This window comes from Leucoraja erinacea, chromosome 1 (genome assembly GCF_028641065.1).
Source record: "Leucoraja erinacea ecotype New England chromosome 1, Leri_hhj_1, whole genome shotgun sequence".
NCBI classification, from domain to species: Eukaryota; Metazoa; Chordata; class Chondrichthyes; order Rajiformes; family Rajidae; genus Leucoraja; species Leucoraja erinaceus.
The window spans coordinates 113,043,406-113,068,446 of NC_073377.1; the positions used below are offsets into that span (position 1 = coordinate 113,043,406).

The 25,041-nt window shown below is 43.5% G+C and overlaps 1 protein-coding gene across 2 annotated transcripts in view; it reads right to left on the reverse strand.

Moving 5' to 3' along the window:
- Positions 1–1,450: 1,450 nt before the first annotated feature.
- ccser1 (coiled-coil serine-rich protein 1) overlaps positions 1,451–25,041 on the reverse strand; it is a 1,187,217-nt gene continuing 1,163,626 nt past the window's right edge. The window contains exon 10 of one of the 2 annotated variants that reach the window (XM_055641555.1): positions 1,451–7,845. In XM_055641555.1, the coding sequence (XP_055497530.1) occupies positions 7,345–7,845 (501 nt within the window). In that variant the 3' untranslated portion in view covers positions 1,451–7,344. The remainder of the gene's footprint in view (positions 7,846–25,041) is intronic. The other variant, XM_055641564.1, reaches the window with a different exon arrangement.

A 25,041-nucleotide genomic window follows, 5' to 3' on the forward strand; every position in this document is an offset into this window, starting at 1 on the left:
TTACAGCCACCTCAGGACTCAGTCCCTGTTTGACAGGCCATTCATTGACCGTTCAATGTGGGCTCAGAAAAATAGTCTTCGATCCTTTTAATCAAAGTTCATCAATTAAAAAAAGAAAATCTAGCTGCATTTGATAATTAGTTCAATGACAAATTTGTCCCTCCCCTAAACTCTAATAGAGAAAATACAGGAAGCAAAATATTGAACAATAGTGGTGGAAGTCTGTTTATACAGTCAATTGTTGATTTCTTGCATTCTACCTAGAAGAAGCTATTATGTAATGAAGTAGAGAAAGTTGCTGCCTTATTCCCTATTTATCGAATTTTGTGCAATACAATTAAAGATATAAAAAAGGTTATACCATTTTCTATGAAAGATATATAAATCAGTACAAATTTGCCTGTCATTAAAGAAATATTTTAGGCTTCCTTGCTATAAAACATTGACTTAGAGGAAAAGATGCCTGCAGTTGCTGCAACCAGGATTTGTTGTTTTAAAACTGCCTCCAAGATAATATCTAGAGTCACCTCAGGCATGGAACAACATTCATCCCTACAAGAGGTTTGACATGGACCAGCACTACAGGCATATTCAGCGTGTATAAGGCAACGATCATTGTGAAGGTATTTATCATGGACTCTCATCCGCCAGTACATTTTGGCATCAAGTAACTAGTCCTCCTTGGGATAAGGCCAAGTTGAACAAATATCATTTGAACTTATTTCCATTTTGAGTACTCTCCACTGGATAAGAGGCTGGGCTGAGCTGCAAGCTTGGTAGGATTTTAACTAATTCCCCCAGTGAGCTCCACTGTTCATTATATGAATTAACGTTGAATATCTGACCTCAATTAACTTTTTTTTACTTTAAAACATTTTTTGTTGCTCTGCTCACCATCTTTAAATACCGTGTGAAATAAAACAGGCTCCGTCTCTTGCCTTTGTTGTGTTGAAAAATCTTCAGTGCAGTGTCTTCTGATGCAGTCTGCATGAATAAATATCTTTGTCCAACATTTTTACCTCAGCACTCTATATTACTTGAATACATTTCCACCGTATTGCTCTGATTTTTGGGAACTGTGGATTTTTAAAATATATAACAGATCCAATTTAGGCAGCAAAACTAATTACTTGGCACGGCTGCACTCATGTTTCTAGCTCCTTTTGTGATTTATTATAATGTTGTTGTATCGAAACGGAACATTACTCTCTCTGCAAATAGAGCAAAACATGCAAGTTGCAATCTATTATCGCTATTTGGTGCTGGTCATATTCAAGAATACTAAAGCCATGTCCCAGCAAAGTTCCTCACGTCTCTTTCAAACTTATAGTGTCTTTGAGATAATTTAGTGCTATCTTTAATTGCAGCCGCAGAATTGATTGACCTGTTTACTTCTCACTGTATTGTCTGTTAATGCATACTGTTAAGTCCCCCCCTCCCTCCCGATCCTCGCTCCTACTGCTGTCATTCAACAACGAGAATACAAAAGCAAGTTATTTTAGATGCTGGGAATTTAAAATTAACAGTAGAACGTGCTGGAAATGCAAAGTAGGTGAAGCAGCACCTGAGCTGTGGGCTGAAGGGCCTGTTCCTATGCAGGAAGGAACTGCAGATGCTGGTTTACACCGAAGATAGACACAAAAATGCTGGAGTAACTTAGGGGCCAGGCAGCATCTCTGGGAAAAGGAATAGGTGACTATTCGGGTCGAAACCCTTATTCAGACTCAACCCCGTTCTTGTGCTGTACTATTTCTATGAGAGTCGATGATCGCTCCTTCGATGAAGGTGAGGCCAGTCATAGATTGATTAATCACACAAACCATCCTCCCTTCCATTGACTCCATCCCCACCATGCTGCCTCTGAAAAGCCATCGGCATAATCAAGGACCAACCTCATGAATGGTGCTATGATGATGATGAGGCTCATGAGTGCCAATATCGAGCTGGGTGCTTCCTAAACCCTTGCATTCCCACGTTCTTATGCTCAAAGTGTAAAACCCAGAGGGATCTCAGATGATTGGGAACAGATCTACTCAATGGATCTGAGAGAAAACAAAACAAAAATCTCAGGATAAACCCGTAAAAGTTCAAAGAAATAAAACTGTGGGACTTATATTAGCTGGCAATGTACTTGAGCAAGCTGTGTAATGCAGAGGTTTTGGTGGATAAGATATCACACAGGAGATTCATATAAAAGATTAAGGTTCCTGCAATTAGAGGGAGAAGATGAAAATGGATTTAAACCTAGTTAAGAAGGCTGAAAACAAAGATGTAGAGGTGGTTTCCCAGAGCAACTGGAAGCGTAGTGGTGGTCATTTATTGTTCACAGACACGCAATGATTTACAAACATGTCTAAAGGGACTGACGGTAAAATCTACCGTGATACCAAACAGTGCAGTTTGTTACTAAGTAAACCAATCGGGATTATTGACATGGGAAAATATGCTAGAATTCAGTGGCAGCAGGTCTGAGGTGATAGATTAGTTTAGAAGAAAGCAGTAATTAAACTCTGAATGAAAGCAGGCAGCTCACTGAAATAGCAATGATATTTGGAGGATCATCCCTTTGAGTTGTAAAGCTTGTAAAGAAAGTTAACAGAATGTTGTATTTTACCACAAAGGATGTAAAATATAAAAGTCAAGTCAGCAGGCCGGCACGGTGGAGCAGCGGAAGAGTTGCGGCCTCAAAGTGCCGGAGACACGGCTGTCTATGCGGAGTTTGTACGTTCTCCCTGTGACGGTGTGGGTTTTTCCCAGGTGCTCCAATTCCCTCCGCACTCCGATGAAGTACAGCTTCATAGTTTAATTTGCTTCTGGAAATTGTAAATTATCCCCCGTGTGTGGGATAGTGCTGGAGTATGGGCGATCGCTGGTCAACACAGACTCAGTGTTTCCATACTGTATCTCTAAAGTCTAAAGTCGTAATGATAAGTCATGATGAAGACTACAGTTTGCTTGTACTCCACACTTCAGGAACCTATGTGAGACCCTGAGAGACACTGCTCAGATTTACTGAGAGGTTATCTGGTAGGAGGAAATGGATGGGATTATTCAACGCACAGTGCGGGGTAGCAGGGATGGAAGAGTTTAAGATTGAGAGTTGAAGCAAGGTAAATAGAAGTGAGCCACTTTCATTAATTGGGGGTAAATGGGAGTCCACCAAATTCAAAGCGTAGAGACCAGTAAATCCCTTCCGCAGAGAGCAATGAATGTGGAATTCATTTTCAGATTGGTAGTGGGAGCAAGAGTCCTTCAGACACAAAGTGTTGGAGTAACTCAACGGGTCAGGCAGCATCACTGGAGAACGTGGATAGATGATGATTCGGGTCAGGATTAATCTGAAGAAGGGTCGTGACTTGAAATGTCATCTATACATGCTGCCAGACCCGCTGAGTCACTCCAATACTTTGTGTCCTTTTGTGCAACCAGCATCTGCAGTTCCTTGTTTCTACTAAGAGTCCTTGGGATTTGTTTAAAGCTTTGGTTGCGGTGGAAAGCAATAGTTTGTGGTGCATAAAGTATTCTGATATTGGTTGTTTCCCCTCGCCTAATAGCGACTGTTAGACAGGGTCAGTTAATCAATGAGCAATTGATAAGGAACATGTACTTTCTCTACCTGGGTAGGCCCCTTTCCCTACTTCCTATACCTACTTGCATAATAAAATCATATGTTTGGTCAATATTTTGTCTGCAGAATAAGAGAAAATCTTTATGAATTAATTTTTTTAAATGGAATCTTATCCCATTACATTACTTTAGACTTTAGAGGTAAAGCGCAGAAACAGGCCCTTCAGCTCACTGAGTCCGCACCAACCAGCGATCCCCGTACGCTAGCACTAGCACTACACCACTAGGGACATTTTACAATTTTACTGAAGCCAATTAACATGCAAACCTGTGCGTCTTTGGAATGTGGGAGGAAACGGGAGCACCCAAAGAAAACCCATGGGGTCACAGGGAGAACGTACAAACTTCGTGCAGACAGCACCTGTGGTCAGGATCAGACCTGGGTCTCTGGCGCTGTAAGGCATTAGTTCAGGTGTGAGCTTGGAAAGACAGAAGGATTGATGATATTAGATAGATTGTCTTCCCCTGTTCAAAATAGAGCTTTGCCCAAAGTTAAATTGGTTGTGCAAAGTGAAGGCAGAACTGTTCTCCCTGGATTGGCATGGAAACAACTGGATGTGATGCTTGGAATTTTAATGGATGGGGCTTGAGAAAATGTAGGATGAGGTGCAAGAACATAAGAAATGGAAGCATGACATCTTGAGCCAACTCAATAAGATCACGGCTGATCTGATCTTGGCTTTAATTCCACATTCCTGCTATATCCTTATAATCTTTGTATCAGTTTTCTTTTCAGACTAACTGGATAAGGCAGCATGGATCTCTGCAGAACATGGATAGGTGACGTTTTGGGTTGGAATCCGTCTGAAGAAGGATCTCGACCCGAAATGTCACCTATACATGTTCTCCAGTGATGTTGCCTGACCCGCTGATTTTCTCCAACATTTTATGTAATCCAGCATTTGCAGTTCCTTGTTTCCACTTAGAGTCCTTGGGGAGAACTGGGTAGTTACTGTGAGAACATTAAATTAAGTTTGAGCAATGGGAGTTGGTTGGGGGTGGTGGATTAATTAAAAAATATTCACACAGTATGTTGCTCACTGGAAATGCAGGAACACGGAACCTTTACTCCAGTTGAGGAAGCAGTCAACACCAACTATCTGTCTGAGAGACTGCTTCCTCAAACCTGGTCCATCATCATGTATTCAGGTGGAAAATGACAGAACATAGGACATAGAACAGTGCAGGAACAGACCCTCTGGCCCACAATGTTCATGCCAAACATAATGCTAAATTAAACTACTTTCCACCTGAACATAATGGATATATGTTTAGTTTAGTTTAGTTTACAGATACAGGAGGGAAACTGTTATTTGGCCATCAAGTCCACACTACCCATTGATCACCTGTTCACACTAGTTCTATGTTATTCCACTTTGCCAAGTTTGCTGATGACACAAAGCTGGGTGGTATTGCAGGTAGTAAAGATGGTTGTGAAAGATTGCAGCAGGTGGGCTGCGGAATGGTTAATTGAATTTAAATGTAATGTGTTGCATTTTGGAAAGTCTACCATGGGCAGTACCTACACAGTGAAAGGTAGGACTCGGGAGTGTTGTAGAGCAGAGGGATCTAGGAGTGCCAGTACATAGTTCCTTGAAGGTGGCGTCACAGGTCGATAGGGTGTTCAAAACGGCTTTTGGTACATTGGCCTTCATCAGTCAGAGTATTGAGTATAGAAGTTGGGAGGTCATATTGCAGATATATAAGACTTTGGTGCGGCCACATTTAGAATATTGTGTTCAGTTCTGGGCACCATGGTATAGAAACAATGTTATCAAGTTAATGGGTACAGAGATGATTTACAAGGATGTTGTCAGGACTCGAGGGCCAGAGCTATAGGGAGAGGTTGAGCAAGAAGGGACTCTATACTTTGGAGTGCAGGAGGAAGGGTAATCTTACAGAGGTGTATGAAATCTAGAGAGTAATAGTTCAGGTAGATGCACGGAGTCTCTTGCCCAGAGTAGGGGAATTGAGAACCAGGGGACATAGGTTTAAGGTGAAGGGAGAAAGATTTAATAGGAATCTGAGAGGTAACTTTTTTATACAAAGGATGGTGGAACAAGCTGCCAGAGGAGGTAGTTGAGGCAGGGACTATCGCATTGTTTTAGAAACAATTAGGTACATGGATACGTCAGGTTTGGATGGATATCGGCCAAATGCACGCAGGTGGGATTAGTATAAATGGGATACATTGATCAGTGTGGGCAAGTTGGGCTGAAGGGCCTGTTTCCAAGCTGTATGTCTCTGTGACACTTTCCCACTCCCTAACCTGTAAAGGGCAGTTTACAGAGGGCAATTAACCTACAAACCTGTGTAGGAAGGAACTGCAGATGCTGCTGGACCCAAAGTGCTGGTGTAAATTAGCAGGTCAAGCAGCATCCCTGCAGAAAAAATGGTGGGTGATGTTTTGGGTCGGAACCCTTCTTTGGACATTGGTCGGTTCTGACCTGAAACGTTACCCAGCCTATTTCTCCAGAGATGCTGCCTGATCTGCTGTTACTCCAACACTTTGTGTTAATCTACAAATCTGCACATCTGTGAGAAGTGGGAGGGAACCGGAGGACTTGGAGGAAACCCCAGCGGTCATAGACAGCACCCGAGGTCAGGAATAAACCAAGGTCTCTGGCACTGTGTAGTACCATTCCTCCTATTTATTTCCAGTGGAAGGATAAATAAAACGGGCAAGAAAATTCGAAAGGATGGAATAATACATTATAATTATAAAGCAAGGCAGTCTAAACCAAAATAACTTGCTTGGTAATTTAATTTTTTGGAAGCGTCTCAATGCTTGTTTTGGAAAAATGCAACTCACCCATATCTTACAAGTGTTATTTTCAGGACTGGAAGAGTCAATTAAAAAACTCCCTCGCATTTCAAGCCTCCTGCTCGTGGTGTAAAACATAAGGCGCGCACATTCTTGCCTTGTCCCCAATAAAATTCACCCGATTGAAAATGCAACACGAGACTTTGGGGAAATGGCTTTAAATGGAGAGACTCCTTCTGCTTTCAATGTCCTCGTGCCATACAAAGCTGGCACGTTTACAGTCACGAACAATCCTCTCACTCACCAACTACGAAAGACACACCTGCCCGCCTTGTGGAATCAAAATCAGAGTCAGTAATAAAGTAAGTTGACATTTCTCATCACGAAAGCATGCCATCCTGTGAAACTCCACATCCAGAAAATGCAAGGTTAATTTTTAACATGCTCCCTTTCTCTATAAGTAAATAGTTTCCACATACAAATGCATTTCAGCTATTAAAACATTCATTTCTATCTTTTTTCTCTTTTTGTTTAAATATAGGAAATGATACAGCCATGTTAGCAGACATGGAATGAGACCTCACTGACTAGCACAATCAGAGAATCTTACAGCCCAGAAGTGTCACCTATATGTCCCACCGTTCCTGTGCTGTCTCGTTGAAAGACCGATGCTCCCTTATCCTTTCTCCCAAATGAAAGATACCACTTATCACACCTCTGCTCAGTTGGATTAAGGTTCCTATGGAAAAATGGCTTTTATATATTTTTTTTGGATAGAAATAGTTATGAAAAAAAGTCAGTGAAATCTTGGAAAATGTGGGAGGCAGCAGTATCAAAAGGCTTGGTGAGTTTCGGGGAGGAGGTTTCCCCTCCCTTTGGTACCTGGGTGAAACTCAGCCACGGCAGAAGCAGCAGTGAGTTCCGTATATCCATTCTCCGGCCAGCAATGTGGTTTAGCCTTCTTTCTGACCCAGAGCCTGCAGGTCAGAGGTGTGCAGACTGTGCTGGAGGAAAACATTCTTTCTGCTGTACATGTGCAAGGAGAGGGGTCCCCGCGGAGGCTGCCCAAGCCGCCCCACGAAGACAGACTGCTGCCTGGGCACGGGCGCCTTATCCTTCCAGTTTCTTGCCAGTTCCGAGACCTCTTCCACGTTTCCCGCAGCCTTGACATTACCCTGCATGGAACTCCTGCAGGATCCATTGCTCTGAATGTTTTGCAGCAGTTCTGATGAAGGATTCTCCCCCCCGCCGTTCAGTGACTTGAACCCCCGCCCAGCCTCTGGTAGTTTTGGGTGCTGTCCGGTGTATGTGCTTGAGAGCTGACAAGGTTTAATCTCACAGGCAGCAGCCTGTGTAGGTACTGAGTATTTACATGGGTCCTCTGTGCGTAGAGGTGCTAATCTTCTGTCCCTTGTGATGAGAGGTTGGTTCACGGTTCGGATTAGATACGAAGCCTTTGGGAAGAAAACAGAAAAAAAAAGTCAGTGAAGCAAGCTGTTGTCAAAGAGTCATCCATCCAGCACAGAAACAGGCCTCTCGGACCAACTCGTCCATGATGCAAATAACAGGGAGCACAGAACATAGAACAGTGCAGAATATGTAGGAAGGAACTGCAGATGCTGGTTTACACCAAAGATAAAACGTTTCAAGAACCCTGGGTCTGAAGAGGGTTTCCCACCCAAAACACCACCTACTCCAAAAATACTGCCTGACCCGCTGACTTGCTCCAGCACTCTTGTGCCTATCTACAGTACAATACAGTACAGCACAGGAACAGGTTCTTCAACCTATGATGTCTGTGCCAAACATGATGCCAAGACCAACTCTTATTTGCTTGCACATAATCTATATCCCTCCATTCTCCGCATATTCCTATTAAATATCCCTCCATTCCCCGCATATCCCTATTAAATATCTCTCCATTCCCTGCATATCCATGTGCCAATTCAATAGGATCTTAAATGCCAATATCGTATCTGTCCTCCACCTCCACCCCCACCCCTGGCAGCCCATTCCAAGTACTCACTACTCTGTGTAAAACACTTGTCTCACACATCTCTTTTAAATTTTGCCCATGTCACTTTAAAGTTATGCTCTCTAGTATTTGATATTTCTATCCTGGGAAAAAGGTTTTGACCGTCTACCCTATCTATGCCTCTTATAATTTTATCAGGTCTCCCCTCAATCTCCGGCCTTTCCAGAGGAAACAATCCAAGTCTGTTCAACCTCTCCCTGTAATCCCAACATTATTGTGGCAAATCTCCCCTGTACCCCTTTCATCGACGCTACTTCCATTTGCCTGTGTATGGCACATATCCCTCTAAACCTTTTCTAACCATATACCTGTCCAAGTGTCTGTAAAATGCTGTTATGGTACCTGACTCAACTACCTCCTCTGGCAGCTCATTCCATATACCCACCATCCACAGTGTGAAAAGGTTGCTCCTCAGGTTCCTAGTAAATCTTGTCCCTCTTACCATAAACCTATGTCCTCCGGTTTTTGATTCCCCTGCCATGAGTAAAAGACTGCATTCATCCTATCTATTACCCTCATGATTTTAAACCCCTCTATAACACCGCCCCTGTGCCTCATGTGCCACAAGTCATCACACTGGGTAGAATTCCAAGTCCACGTGAATTTAGGGGAGACATTCAATGCACGATGTCTCAGCTAAACACTGCAATACATTTACAAAATAGCATGACAACCCAATTTACAAAATTCAGTTACATTGAAGTCAGCATCAAATTTTTGCACAGAACACAGAACACAAGCAAGTGGGGATGCATTTCTATCTTTAGTATTTCTGCAGAGTGCTATCTTTATTACCTATCGGAGAGAGGGTTTTGCTAAAAAATAACGGCAGAGAATTGCCTTGTGACATAATTAAACCAAAAATGCTATAAAGGCATGTCAGGCAGGGGGAGAAATTGTGTGAACATTTCAGCTGCTAACTCTTCATTGACCTAACTGTGATGCTAGTTCATCGATCTAAACCACAGCCTGACGACCTGTGGAGGGTTTCCAGCATTTTCCATTTTATTCCAGATTTTACACATCATAGGTTATTTGCCAGACATAAAGTGCTGGAAGAACTCAGTGGGATAAGCAAAATCTGTGGAGGGATTGGACAAGCGATATTTAGGGCCAGGACCCTTCTTCAGTCTTCTGCAAGGTTTTGGGTCGGGACCCTTCCTCAGACTGAAGACATTGAAATCTTGAGTGAAAAATACAAAGAACTGGAGGATCTCCACCGGATAGGCGCAATCCATGGGGAAAATTGACAAGCAAAGTTTAGGGCCAGGACCAATCTTCAGACCTTGGCCTTTATTGCCGGTGTGAGGCCACGTGTAAATTTGAAGAAGAGCATATCATGTTCCACTTGAGTATCTTACAACCTAATGTATGAATACTGAGTTATTCAATTTTATATAACTAGCCTACATACCCACCCCCCCCCCCCATTCCACCCCCCCATTCCACTCTTCCACTCTCCCCCCCCCCCCCCCCCCCCCCCCCCCCCTTTCCTGTGTCCCACCTGGACACATCCATTTCTCCACCTACCCTTCCACCTATATTCCTTCCTCTGGGTTCACAATTTTCACCTCTTCTATCCTTATGTCACATATTTCGTCTTTTCATCTCTGGATTTTGTCCATCCATCTGCCTATCAAACCTCCCTCCACCCCTCTCATCTGTATCAACCTATCACTAAAACTTTATCCTGCCCTTCCTCTCATCCAACTGTCCACCCCCCCCCCCCCCCCCCACCTCCCTCACCACAATCAGTCTGAAGAAGGCTTCTGACCAGATATGTTACCTATCTATGTCTCCAGAGACACTGCCTGACCCGCAGAGTTACACCACCACTTTATGTATTTTCTTTGTAAACCAGCATCTGCAGTTCATTGGGTCTACATTTTACCCAAATGCTGATTGGGTTAGGGAATATTAACTACAGGTAGAGGTTCTAGTTTTCTCTGGAACGTCAGATATTCAGAGGAGATCTGAGAGATGTGTCAGAACCATTTATGTTTATGATGGCATATCATATTATTTTGTCTAGTTATATCTTGCAGTATTATTTTGGACACTTGGGGGTGGTCATTAGATGCACAGGATGGTGCATATCTCAGGGCATAGGGGAAAGGAAGTGGCAGGCACAGTGAGGGAGAGCATACAGTTCACTCTTAAGTGTAATGGTAACTGGAAATAACAACTGGAAGATCAGTTCTATTAAGATCACTCCTACTGTACCTGTGCAGTAATGGGCAAGGAAAAGAGGACACTGGAAAATTCGGAAATTTGCCATTACAAGATTATATAACATTATGAATTGCAGAGAAAGGGTAGACAGTCAGAATGTTTTTCCCTCGATGGACATATCAAATACTAGACGGCATAGTTTTAAGGTGAGAGGGGGAAAGCTTAAAGGAGCGAAACGGGCCAAGTTTTTTACACAGTGTGGTGAGTGCCTATAATGGGTGGTGATGGAGACATATATGATAGTGGCATCTAAGAGATCTTTGGATAGGCACGTGGATATGCAGGGACTGGAAAGATGTGGACTATACTCAGGTAGAGAAGTGTTGGCCTTGGCATCATGTTTGATACTGACATTGTGGGCCAAAGGGCCTGTTCCTGTGCTGTACAGTGGCATAGTGACACCGTGGCATTTCAGTGGAGCTGCTACTTTACAGAACTATAGACTAGGGAGATATTTATATTCGGCTCCTAACAAGCATTGTTGGCATTTTTTAATCATTAGAGGTCATTATTTTGTTCCACTCTAAGGCAGTGTAATCTGGATATTTATCCCAATGTTGTCAAAAAACGGAGGCAATCCTCTCATTAGTGATAACATCAAGAGACAAATTGTGTCGTTACGATTAGCTCTTTCACAGAATAATATGGGTAGGAAAAATGTTTTTTGCAATATAGACAAAGATTAAAATGGTGAGGTCTGCAACATTTCACATCTCAACTGTGATTCCTCCTGGCCCTGAAATGAACTCTCATTGAAGGTCTGAATAACAAGGTATAACATGAAAGGCAAGAATATAATTATTAGCGACTTTGTGTTATTTTAACAGGCCACAAGATGTAGGTAAACAAGTAATGACAATTTCAGCATCCCTCTGTGAATCAGGCAGAATATCCTCCGGGGATCCGCAGGATAGGATTTGCATCCTTTGTCATTGATAAATGCCAGTTTTGCTACTGAGTTATAGTCAGTTGCAATGAATATATTAGAAATCACATTTCACTGCATCTCATTCTGTTTCCTGTTTATGATATTCAGAAACGTATGGCGATTAACCAATCCTCATGTTGGCACCTTAGGTAGCAAGTTCCAAACGTTTCCACCCACTAAACACACTGGCTAATAATGGTTCAAAGTGACAGTTGTTATCTTGGTGAAATTATAACTCGTCACCATCATGTCTCCCTGAAGCTGATAGCAAGTTCTGTAGTATACTTGTATATTGTTAAATATGAAAATGCATTGCAAATCTTTCATGTAAATCCATTCTGGAGTTCATGAGTTCATGTGATAGGAGCAGAATTAGGCCATTTGGCTCATCGAGACTACTCCGCCATTGAATCCTGGCTGATCTATCTTTCCCTCTAGGTTCAGTTCAGTTTACTTTATAGCCAGGTGTACCGATGTACAATGAAAAGCTTTTGTCCTCATTCTTATTTCAACCCCATTCTCCTGCCTTCTCCCTGTAGCATTTGACAGCCTTAAGGGCCAGTCCCACTTAGGCGATTTTTCAGCAGCAACTGGAACGGCGACTGTCAGAGTGGAACACACACACACACACATCGCTTCCTACATAGAAACATAGAAACATAGAAACATAGAAATTAGGTGCAGGAGTAGGCCATTCGGCCCTTCGAGCCTGCACCGCCATTTAATATGATCATGGCTGATCATCCAACTCAGTATCCTGTACCTGCCTTCTCTCCATGCCCTCTGATCCCCTTGGTCACAAGGGCCACATCTAACTCCCTCTTAAATATAGCCAATGAACTGGCCTCAACTACCCTCTGTGGCAGAGAGTTCCAGAGATTCACCACTCTCTGTGTGAAAAAAGTTCTCCTCATCTCAATTTTAAAGGATTTCCCCCTTATCCTTAAGCTGTGACCCCTTGTCCTGGACTTCCCCAACATCGGGAACAATCTTCCTGCATCTAGCCTGTCCAACCCCTTAAGAATTTTGTAAGTTTCTATAAGATCCCCTCTCAATCTCCTAAATTCTAGAGAGTATAAACCAAGTCTATCCAGTCTTTCTTCATAAGACAGTCCTGACATCCCAGGAACCAGTCTGGTGAACCTTCTCTGCACTCCCTCTATGGCAATAATGTCCTTCCTCAGATTTGGAGACCAAAACTGCACGCAATACTCCAGGTGTGGTCTCACCAAGACCCTATACAACTGCAGTAGAACCTTCACCAGCCCGTTATGCAGGTGGGAGACAGGGCAAGCGGGGGGAGCGCTGTTTAAAAAATTCACACGGTGCAAAGCCAAGTTGGTACAGACACATAGCATGATGAACAGGAAGGTTGGCGCTGTAAAAAGACGGCTAAAGCACAGTGTACGGTAAGTCCTTGAAATTACGAGGGGTTGGTCAAGGGGGGGAGGGGGGAGAAGGAGTGGAGACAACTTTTAAGTAGCCAGGGTTACACGGCTGTGAAGCTCGGCAGACATTTAACATAACCGGTAGGTTATCCTTGGTACTGAAAACTACCGCTTACCTTTTTTTCCCCAATGTGCCAATGAAATTCACCGGTCAGCACCAGCTACAACCTACGAGAACCTCCGAGAACCTTCCACCTCCTGGCAACCCATTAGCACTTCCTGGTGATCCACCTACGGCTCGAGAATTCTTGCTAGTCTCAATGACGGCTTCATTCTAGTCACCGTTAATTTTTCAACATGTTGAAATATTCACGGAGACCATAATGAGGCCGTGTCTGGTTCCAAGAATGCGGGAATTCCTCACGACCATGAAGGCGACTCCCCGGCAACCACCGGCGAACATGTGGCGACTCAATGGTCTCCTGCAGTCGCCTAAAAACGCCTAAGTGGGACAGGCCCATTAGTAATCAAGAACCTGTCGATTTCCACTTTAAAAATACCCAATTACCTGACCTCCACGGCCATCTATGGGAATGAATTGCACAGATTTACCACCCTCTGGCTAAAGACATTATTTCCTTTTTAATTGTACGTCCTTTTATTTTGAGCCTGTGCCCTCTGGTACTTTTTAGATAGCCATAGAGTGTTATATGCCTCCTTCCACAATGTCATCAAACCCCATTCTGTACATTCTGTCACAATTGCAAGTGTCGGCTGTAGCTTGAGGCTAAAGCCCATGTCCCACTTACGTGTCCTTGGCACGCTAATTACGCAACCTCGTCGTCGCGTTGAGGTGCACGGGTATCGTGGGACCGCAATACGCCTGTGCGCGTACGCACTACATCATGCCAGATGTGCGCAAAGATTTTGTTTCCTTACAAAATCCCAGAGCGCCGCGCGATATGCACACAACTCCATACCCCTCCGCGCTTCTCCATGCCACCGTCCAGCGTGGCCCACACGATACCTGTGTTCCTCAATGCGACAACGAGGTCGCATAATTAGCGTGCCAAGGACACATAAGTACCTTGTACCCTGTCCTTTTACCATCTGGACGTCCGCAGCAACGGCTGCGGAGGGTTGAGGTCCCGACCACGGGGAAAAATGGAGGAGGACAGGCCAATTTGTGTGCCTTCCACCACAGTGATGAATGCTGTGGTGGATGTTTATGTTAAATTTTTATTGTGTTTTTGTGTGTTCTTTATCATTGTACCGCTGCTGGCAAATTCATTTCACTTGCACTTATGTGCAATGTGACAAATAAACCGTATTGCAAGTGGCGGCGCTGGTAAACGGCTGCGGCTCGCCTGCAGTCCGTTAGTTTTTACTTTTTTATGTTGGTTTTTTTTCGTTTTGTCTAGTTAGTTTATGTCTTTAGGTTGTGTTTATGTGGGTGAGGGGTTGAAACGGGGCTTGCTGTCTCTCCCTTCGGGGGAATACGACTTTTTGTCGTATCCCCCTTCTCTGCCTCCATCTTCGCGGAGGCCTAATGGCGGAGCTGGTGGCCTCGAGACTCCGGAGGCAGAGCAAGTCAGGACTTGTCCTGAGCTCGCTCCCGTGAGGGCGGTCTGGCTCGGGGCTGGGACTCTCCTGTGAGAGCAGCCCAGCTCGAGGTGGAATGGCGCTCCCGTCGGAGTGGCCCAGCTCGAGGTGGAATGGCGCTCCCGTTGGAGCGGCCCAGCTCGAGGGAGGAACGGCACTCACGTGAGGGCGATCCGGCTCGGGGCTGGAACGGTGCTCCGGTGGCTGGGACGGCTTTCTGGCGGCGGTGACCTGAGTCCGGGGTTTAGCCACGGGCCAGTGGCTGTGTCCGTTGGACTGGAGGGCGGCAGCTTCGACCACCCCAGGCCGCGGTGTTTGAGCCGGCCCGTTTGCGGGGTTCGGTGAGCCACGGGACTGTTTGTACCATCGCCCGGTGGAGTATCGCCTCAGCGCAGAGGGAGAAGAGGAGGGAAGAGACTGCAGCCCTTAGATTTTTGCCTCCACCACAGTGAGGAGGTGCTTGGAGGACTCACTGTGGTGGATGTTAATTTGTGTTTAGTGTTGTTTATTATTGTATGATTGTATGTATGACTGCAGGCACGAAATTTCGTTCAGACCGTAAAGTCTGAATAACAATAAAGGTATTCTATTGTATTGTATTGTATTGTATTGTATTGTATTGTATTGTATTGTATAAGTGGGACAGGGCCTTTACTCTCTCATCACTGAAGCTCAATTCAAAGTCTCACTTCAGAAACCTGGAACTATATCAACATCAAAGGAAAGGTTTGGACAGGTACATGGATACAAAAGGTTTGGACAGGTACATGGATAGCATAGGTTTAGAAGGATCTTGGCCAAACACAAGCAAATGGGACTAGTGTAGATGGGGCATCTTGGTCGGTACGGACAATTTGTGCTGAAGGCCCTATTTCCGTGCTCTTTGATTCCAAGACTCTATGATTGTTGGATAGTTTAGTTTACTTTAGTTTAGAGTTTAGAGATACAGCGCGGAAACGGGCCCTTCGGCCCACCGAGTCTGCACCGACCAGCAATCCCCGCACATTAACATTACCCAACACACAATAGGGACTATTTACACTTACACCAAGCCAATTTACCTACAAAGGAAACACGCAGTGATTGCTAGAAAATAGTTGTCAGATCAGAGATGAACCATGATCTTATCTAACAATTAAGCAAACATAAGGTGGTAAATAGCATATCCCTACTTATATATCTAATGTTTGTGGTGACATTAAATGTGAACATTCCAAAACTCTCCGAATCTCACTCGTTTTTCAAAGCTGTTAAATTATTTATCATTTTGGTTTTCTTATTATTTTGAAAGGAAAAGAGTGCAAACAGATGATTTGGTGGAGATTTCCTGTGTTACTGTTACAATTACTGAGAGAAATCAGAAAGTTTAAATAATGAGTGGGAAGAACTCGGGTGCATGAAATGAAAGCGTGATCCAAAAACCTTGCAGGAGTCTTGAAAAGTTCAACAGAATTCCTCCAGGATTAATTACAACTTGTTGAAAATTTACTGGAAATAATCCTCTGTGGGGTTATATATAAAATTCTTTATCATTCTCTGATTTGTAAGACTCAACTTCCGTTTTAATATTCTGCCTTCACCAGCAAAGAGGAATATTGCAGCATCCTTTAGCATTCTTTAATTTCCCACAACTTCAGTGTTCTATATCTCACAGTTCCAGCATTTATTTTAACCTTCCATCCTCTCATCTCATTCATTCCTTCGTATGTATTTCCCCTCCGATTGCAAATAACAATTCTTCACCACTTTATCTCAGTATACTCCACCATCACTTGAGTCAATCTCTCATGCTCTCCACCCCATCACAGACATTACCTTTGTTCTCTACACTCCTTCCTCCCTCTGCAACTTAAACCAGGTTTGTATAGTTTAGTTCAGAGATGCAGCATTGAAAGCCCTTTGGTCCACTGAGTCTACGCCAGCCATCGGTTCACACAATTTCTATGTCATTCCACTTTCTCACCAACTCCTTGCACACTAGGGCCAATTTACAGAAGCCAATTAGCCTACAAACCTGCACATCTTTGGGATGTGGGAGGAAACCGGAGCACCCAGAAGCAACCCACATGGTTGAAGCCAGGTGCTTTGAGACCACAGTTTTACCAGCTGCACTAGTATACCACCCATTGTGCCTTGTGTTGTTCGGATGAATGAAATTAGATCTCTGAAATATACTAAATATTTAACTTATTTAACCTGTCTTCCAACTTGTTCCAGATCTACAGAAAGGACCTCGACCTGTCCTGCACCACGGAAATAGGCCCTTTGGCCAAATCCATGTCAATCCCCCCTCCCCCCCCCTTCCATTTACACTAATTCCACCTTTAATCTCCCTAAATTCCTATCAGCTACCACTCATTCTACCACTACCCAGTCTCTACTACCTAGATCCTACCACACATTGACCTTCTTTGACCTGAAACGTTAACTATGCTTCTTTATTAGAGATGCTGTCAGTATTTCCAGCATTTTCGATTTCAACTTCAGATTGTCAACTCTCTGTGCTGTGTGGAGTTTGCTCATTTTCCCTGTGATCGCATGAGTTTCCCCCAGGCTCTCCCCCGTTTCCTCGCACATTCCAAAGTTTGGTAGGTTAATAGACGACTGTAACTTGCCCCTCGTCTATAGGAGACCAATAGAATCTGGGGAGTTTGGACAGCAATTTGGAGAGAATTAAATATGTTCAATGAGGGATTAGTGTAAACGGGGTGGAGGGAGCTGAAGGTCAGCACGCTTCTGGCTGCCTGTTTCATGCTGCATGCCTCTTTGACTCCATACTAGCTATCTACATTATATCTGTGATCAATATAGAAGGCAGTGGAGGCCAAATCACTGGATGTTTTCAAGAGAGCGTTTAGTTCTCAGGGCTAACGGAATCAAGGAATATGGGGAGATAGCAGAAACGGGGTACTGATTTAGCATGATCAGCCATGATCATATTGAATGGCTATGCTGACTCGAAGGGCCAAATGGCCAACCCCTGCACCTATTTTCTATGTGTCTATGTTTCTGTACATTATATTGTTTTTAGGAATGTATTTTGCTGGAAACGATTCCTTCGCTCCATAGATGCTGCCTCACCCGCTGAGTTTCTCCAGCATTTATGTCTACCCACCATTTAATTAGATCGCTAATGTGCATTTTAGCTCTACCTACACACGTGATACCCTATCCCTTCATACCCAACCCTTTGATCACCTGCCCTAATATCACCTTATGTGCTTTAGTTCCATTTGTTTCTCTGATCCTGTTGTTGTGCATTCATGATACTATTTACAGGGTGATGTTTGTTGGTGTAACATTCTTCATAAATGCTGCCTGACCTGCACAGAGTTAAACACACTGTTAAGTATATAGAGTTTCTTGCCCAGAGTAGGGGAATCGAGAACCAGAGGACAAATGTTGAAGGTGATGAGGGGGAAAGACTTAATAGGAACCAGAGGGGTAACTTTATTATACAAAGGGTGGTGGCTGAGTGGAACGAGCTGCATAAGGAGGTAATTGAGGCAGGTACTTTAAGAGCCACTTGGGCCGGTACTTGGTTAGAAAAGGTTTAGAGGGATGTGAGCAAACACAGGCAGGTGGGACTGGTGTAGATGGGACATGTTGGTCGGTGTGGGCCAAATTGGGCCAAAGGGCCTGTTTCCAGGCTGTGTGACTTTGATTCTATGATTATGACCTGCTGGGTTTTTTAAGAGATTGTTCAAGTTCAAACAACTGAAGAAATTAATATTCCATTTCAGCCATGCTTCTCATAGATCCTTTCTAGAAAATATCCATGGAGTTATAGTCATGCAGGCATATAACATAGATAACAGCTCTTCAGCCCCATAGGTCTATGCTGATCAGAAAACACGCATTTACATGAATTGTACGCTAATCCAATTTCATTCTCCTCACGTTCCTTCATTTCCCTTAAGATTTTACCACATATTGACACATTTGAAGCAACTTAAAATGTCTAATCAACGAGGATATGAGAGTACTTCTTGAAGAATGCGCAGACTCTGTAGAAAAGACATGATTGAACCTGGTTCATTGAAGCTTGGTAAAGAAGGCACGTGGTATGCTTGTCTTCATCAGTCACGGCGTTGAGTCAGGTAGTTACGATCCAGCTTGATATGGTTAATGTGTATTTGAAGTATTGTGTGCTGTTCTGGTCACCCCATTACAGGAAGGATGTGGAGGTTTTGGAAAGAGTGCCAGAATGATGCTTTTATTAGTGGGTAGTAGCCACATGGAGAAGTTGGACAGAGTCGGATTGTTTTCTCTGGAACGCTGGTTGCAGGGAAACCTGTTCAAAATATATAAAATTACGGGAGGCATCGATCAGGTAGACAGTCAGCATCTTTTTCCCAGGATGGAAAAATCAAATACTAGAGGGCACAGGGCATAGCTTTAACATGAGAGTTTAAAGGAGATGTGCGGGGCAATTTATTTTTGGTGACTGCTTGGAATCCACTGTGGATATGCAGGGACTGGAGGAATCCATGTTATGTGTGATGGTTTTGGCATGATGTTCAGGAGGACATTGTTCTATGAAGTTGTTAGGTAACAGCTCTAATGCTGTGCCAAACAAATCAACCACTGGGGAGATTTTTTTCAAAATATTACCTTTTATTCTTTCTTTTTTGAACATAAGTTATCTTAAATCAACTTTCAATACAGCTTAAATGTACACCACTCATACAAATTTATAAACGCTTAACTTGCCAGTACTTCATCTGATAACATGTTATCGTAAATCCCCTGATACCTATGTATGACTTTCATTTTACTCAATCATGTTATCTGAAATGTTTCATTAACATCTCACAATCAAATGAGATTGTAAATTAATTACGGTGACTATAGGTAGATCGAAAGAAACACCATCAATTATATAGTTATCATTTATAGGTTGTGTGACGGTGAATTATCTGTCAAACTGTATCCTTCTGGTGCCCAACCCAGGCGAATATTTGCGTGCTAGCTACAAAAGCAGATCTTCAAACTCATATTACAATCCTTCCACACTCTTAAATCTCTATTCCTACAGCAACATTTCTTACTTTAACTATTACTTTAACTTATTGTAACTGCTCAGACAGGAAGTCTCTGCAGAGGGTAGTGAGGGGAGCAGAGAGGATCATTGGCGTCTCCCTACCTTCGGTACAAGAACTGTTCCAGATCCGCTGCCTGAAAAAAGCACTGAGCATAGCAAAGGACAGACTGCACCCCCTCCACACACACCTGGATCTCCTGCCATCAGGCAAGAGATGCCGTAGCATCAAAGCCCGGACAACCAGACTGCTAAACAGTCACTCCACCTGATTCTGCTGCTTTGCACTTACAATTTAACAACTGGCACTGAGTAATAACTCTGGCACTGGCTCTGGCTACTTAAATCAGCTGCCCTGGACATTTTATGACTGTTTTTACTTGTATTTTAATGTTGCTGTTTTTACCTTCAATTTTTTAACTATTCATACTGTTTTATCATCAACTGGATTGTTTTTTTATTGTTTTTATTTTATGCGTGAAATGTTTAAGTTTTATTTGTGATGCTCCGGTATTCCCTGGGAAACGTCTTCTCATTTTGCACTGTACAACTGTTGCTTTGCAAGATGACAATAAAGGATGATGATGATGATGATGATGATGCTGATGATGATGATGATGATATCCTCAAATTAACCTCGATCAGACTCTACTGGCTTTACCTTGCACAAAACGTTATTCCCTTATCATGTACCTATACACTGTAAATGGATCGATTGTAATCATGTTTAAGAAAGAACTGCAGATGCTGGAAAAATCGAAGGTCGACAAAAATGTTGGAGAAACTCAGTGTCTATGGAGCGAGAAAATGCTGGAGAAACTCAGCATCTATGGAGCGAAGGAATAGGTGACTTTTCGGGTCGATTGTAATCATGTACCATCTTTCTGCTGACTGGTTAACATGCAACAAAAGCTTTTCATTATACCTCAGTACACAATGGACAATGGACAATAGGTGCAGGGGTAGGCCATTCGGCCTTTTGAGCCAGCAGTACCATTCTCTGTGATCATGGCTGATCATCCATATTCAGTACCCAGTTCCTGCCTTCTCACCATATCCCCTGACTCCGCTATCTTTAAGAGCTCTATCTAACTCTGTTTTGAAAGCATCCAGATAATTGGCCTACATTGCCTGCCGAGGCAGAGAATTCCACAGAATCACAACTCTTTGGGTGAAAATGTTTTTCCTCATCTTCGTTCTAAATGGCCTACCCTTATTCTTAAACTTTGGCCACTGGTTCTGGACTCCCCCAACATCGGAAACATGTTTACTGCCTCTAGCGTGTCCAATCCCTTAATAATCTTAGATGTTTCAATAAGATTCCCTCTCATCCTTCTAAATTCAGAGTGCACAATCCCAGCCTCTCCATACTATCAACATATGACAGTCCCGCCATCCCGCGAATTAACCTCATGAACCTACGCTGTATTCCCTCAATAGTAAGAATGTCCTTCCTCAAATTTGGAGACCAAAACTGCACACAATACCCCAGGTGTGGTCTCACGGGACAATAAACGGAACAAGCTAACTAACTGAATGACTTATAGATCATACACACTGCACCCTCGCACACCCACAGTGCATGTACACACATGCACATACACACACATGCACACGCACATTCACATGCACAGGCACACTGTAGCTGGTAGAGCTGCTGCCTCACAGAGCCAGTGATCAGGGTTCAAACTTGACCTCAGTTGTTGTCTCTATGGAGTTTGTACATTCTCCCTGTGACTGCATGCGTTTTTTTTTCTGGGTGCTCGAGTGTTCTCCTATGTCTCAAAGATTGGGGATTTGTAGGTTGATTGATCTCTGTAAATTAATTACTGTGTACGACGGAACTGGATGTGAAAGTGGGATAACATCGAACTAGTGTGAACGGGTGGTCGATGATTGTCAAGGACTCAGTGGGCCGAAGGGCCTGTTTTCATGCTGTATCAGACTGACACAGACAGACACATACACACACAAAGCAGAACAGGCTACAAGGTTAAATTATGTCGGAAATCCACAGAGAGTAATGACATGAGTGGCTTGGAGATGCAGAATCAGATACAAGCACTGCAAATAACCAGAGGAATTAAATTATAATCGAACTTCAGTCTATTTCAGTCTAAAGAAGGGTTTCGACCCGAAACATTGCCTATTTCCTTCGCTCCATAGAAGCTGAGTTTCTCCAGCATTTTTGTCTACCTATCTTTTTAAGGAAACTTGTTTTGTATAAAGGCTATCTTTTACAGTGCCTGAATTGCAAATATTTGTGCTTCTACTGAGCTAACACTGCTTACACGCTGGGAACTATTCTGCAAAGACCAATTAACCTACAAACCCGCATGTCTTTGGGATGTGGGAGGAAACCGGAGCACCCGGAGGAAACCCATGCAGTCACAGAGAGAACATGCAAGAACCCGCAGTCACAGGAAGAATACAGACAGCACCCGAAGTGAGGATTGAACCCAGGTCCCTGGCACTGTAAGGCAGGGACTCTACCAGCCGCATCACTGTGCAGCCCACACACGTTGAGTTCCTCCAGCACTTTGTGCTTTGCACAAGATTCTAGCAGCAGCAGTCTCTTGTGTCTCCATCAACGAGAAATATCAACTCAAACTCTCTCCTCACACATGCTGCCCGACCCAGTGAGGATTCACGATATTCTCTGTAGATTTTTTGGCTCAAGAAACCATCTCAGTTAAACATGGTCAAACAAATTATGAGTTTGCAGTTTAATTGTTTCTAATGAAAGTAAACATTACCTTAAAGCGAACGCTATAAACAAAAAGGGTTTAAGGCAAAGCAAGAACTGATTGTCAATTTTTGTTTCCCAGCAAGGTTTGCAAAATATATTAAATGTATCCAATGAGTCCCTAGCAACTACTAAAATTCGTTTAAGAGTTTTCTAACAATGACTCAGCTTGTGGAAAGGAAGTTATTTTTTTTCTCTTTATGTTGCTAATAGCTTTTACTGAACTTTTTTTATAAAGACTATTTCAAAGTCTTTTAAACTTGATCATGCATTAAGTGGCTGGAGGAAATGGGTAAACAGAAAAAACAAGGAACTGCTGATCCTGAAATCTATACGAAAATATAAAATACTGCAGTAAATGGCCTGTCCCACTGCGGCGACCTAATTGGCGAGTTTAGAAGAGTTTGAAAAAGTGTCATGTTGAAGATCATGTTGAAGACCTCCTTCGACTATGTTGAAGACTAGCTTCGGGAAAATTGGACACGGAATAGAGGAGAGTGAAGACGACCTCCTTCGATCTACTTTGACCTCCCTTCGATTATGTTGAAGAGTATCTACGACTATCTTCGACTACCCTCGATTACCTTTGAATAGCATGCCGACCTACTGTGACTTACCTCAACTAAACCTACGAGTAAAACAAATATTGATTTTTTCCATGGCGACATTCGTTTACTTGCGGGCATTTTTCAGCATGTTGATAAATACGCCGCGACCTAGCTGAGGCCTCGAGTACATGGGGACTAGTCTCGAGCATGAAGGAGAGTTACAAAGACCTCCAGGGACCTCGGGTCGACCATGCTGCAAGTATGAGTTGAGAGCAAACTCTTCTAAACACGCAAATTAGGTCCCCGCAGTGGGACAGCCCCTTAACAGAGCAGGTCAGGCAGCATCTGTGAAGGGCATGTATAGGCTTATTTTGGGTCATGACCCTTCTGAAATAGAGATAAGATTCACAGCATATTTGGGAGATGGAGTTTTGGAGCTACTGAGGTGACTGGGGAATAGTTTTGGAGGGAATGGATATGCGACGTTTCGAGTCGGGAGCCTTCTTCAGACAGAAATTTGGTAAACGGATATATGCACTGAACTAAATCTAAATTCAAACATACCTTGTACCAGGAGGAATGGAGGAGGGGGTGGTGGGAGCAGGGAAAAGGAGGGAGATGAGAGTGGGGAAGGAAAGAGAGATGGAGGAGAGGGGAGAGAGAAAAGGTGAGTGTGGGGGAGGCAAGAGGGATGGAGTAGAGATGGGGAAAAGGAGGGAGGTGTGAATGGGTGAGGAGAGAGAAAAAGAGTGAGGAGAGGAGGGAAGAGAAGGAAGAAAATAGGGACAGAAGAGGAAGTAGTGGTGATGGGAAGAGAAGAAGAAATGGGAGGAGAAGGATGAGGGAGTGAAGGAACAAAGTGGGAAGATTAAGAGCAGAAGGTGCGAAGATGTAGGGATGGACAAAAGATTGATTCCAATTAGATGTGATCATTAATATTATAATTCAATTCTATCTAGAAAGTAAAAAGCCAGGCGAAAACCTAGTAATAAAGTGCCCAGATATTTTGAGCTGGATTTCCTGTGCATAGCTAACACAGAAAATCACTCAGCTAGAGGCAATTTAAGGCTCAGATCAACAAAAACGAAATGGGATCTGACTAGCTTGGAAGTTACTTCTGGTGCAGGTTTTAAAAGCTGGCAAGTGGCTTTTTACAATGGTGCAGAAGAACTTTATTGCAATCGTCTGTGCGACGAGAACAATGTGTGGCGAGTCATGGGTGAAATTATTCTGTCGTTTTCAATGATGCCACCTCCACCTCACACCACTTAATAGACAGTGGCGGCACAGTGGCACAGCTGGTAGAGCTGCTACCTCACAGCACCAGACACCCGGGTTCGATCCTGATTTTGGGTGCTGTCTGTGCGGAATTTGTACATTCTCCCTGTGACCGTGTGGGTTCTTCCGGGTGCTCCGATTTCCTCCCTAATCCTCGCACAGAGGGAGGTGGGTGTATGGAACGAGCTGTCACAGGAGGTAGCTAAGGCAGGTACTATCACAACATTTAAAAGACATTTGGACAGGTGCGTGGGTAGGAAAGGTTTAGAGAGATATGGACCAGGCAAGTGTAGTGTAGATGGGATATTTTGGTTGGCTGGAATAGTTGGGCCAAAGGGCTTGTTCCCATGCTGTATGATTCTATTGCAAAGATGTGCAGGTTTTGTTGGTAATTGGCTTCAGTAAATTGCCCCTGGTGTGTAGGAAATGGATGAGAAAGTGGGATAACATAGTACCAGCGTGGCATGGTAGCACAGTGGTAGAGTTGCTGCCTTACAGCACGAGAGACCCCGGTTCGATCCTGACTCTGGGTGTTGTGTGTACAGAGTTTGTGCATTCTTCCCGTGACCAGCTGGGTTTCCCACGGGAGATCCAGTTTCCTCCAACTCCAAAGAAGTAAAGGTTTGTAGGTTAATTGGCTTTGGTAACATTGAAAATTGTTCCTAGTGTGTGTCGAATAGTGTTACTGTGTGGGGATCATGATTGGTGTGGACTCGGTGGGCAAAAGGGTCTATTTCCATGATGTATCTCTAAACTAAACAAAGGTAAACTAGTATGAATGGATGACCAGTGATCGGCATGGATTCACCGATGGTCCATCGATCACCCCATACACTAGTTCTATCCTACACA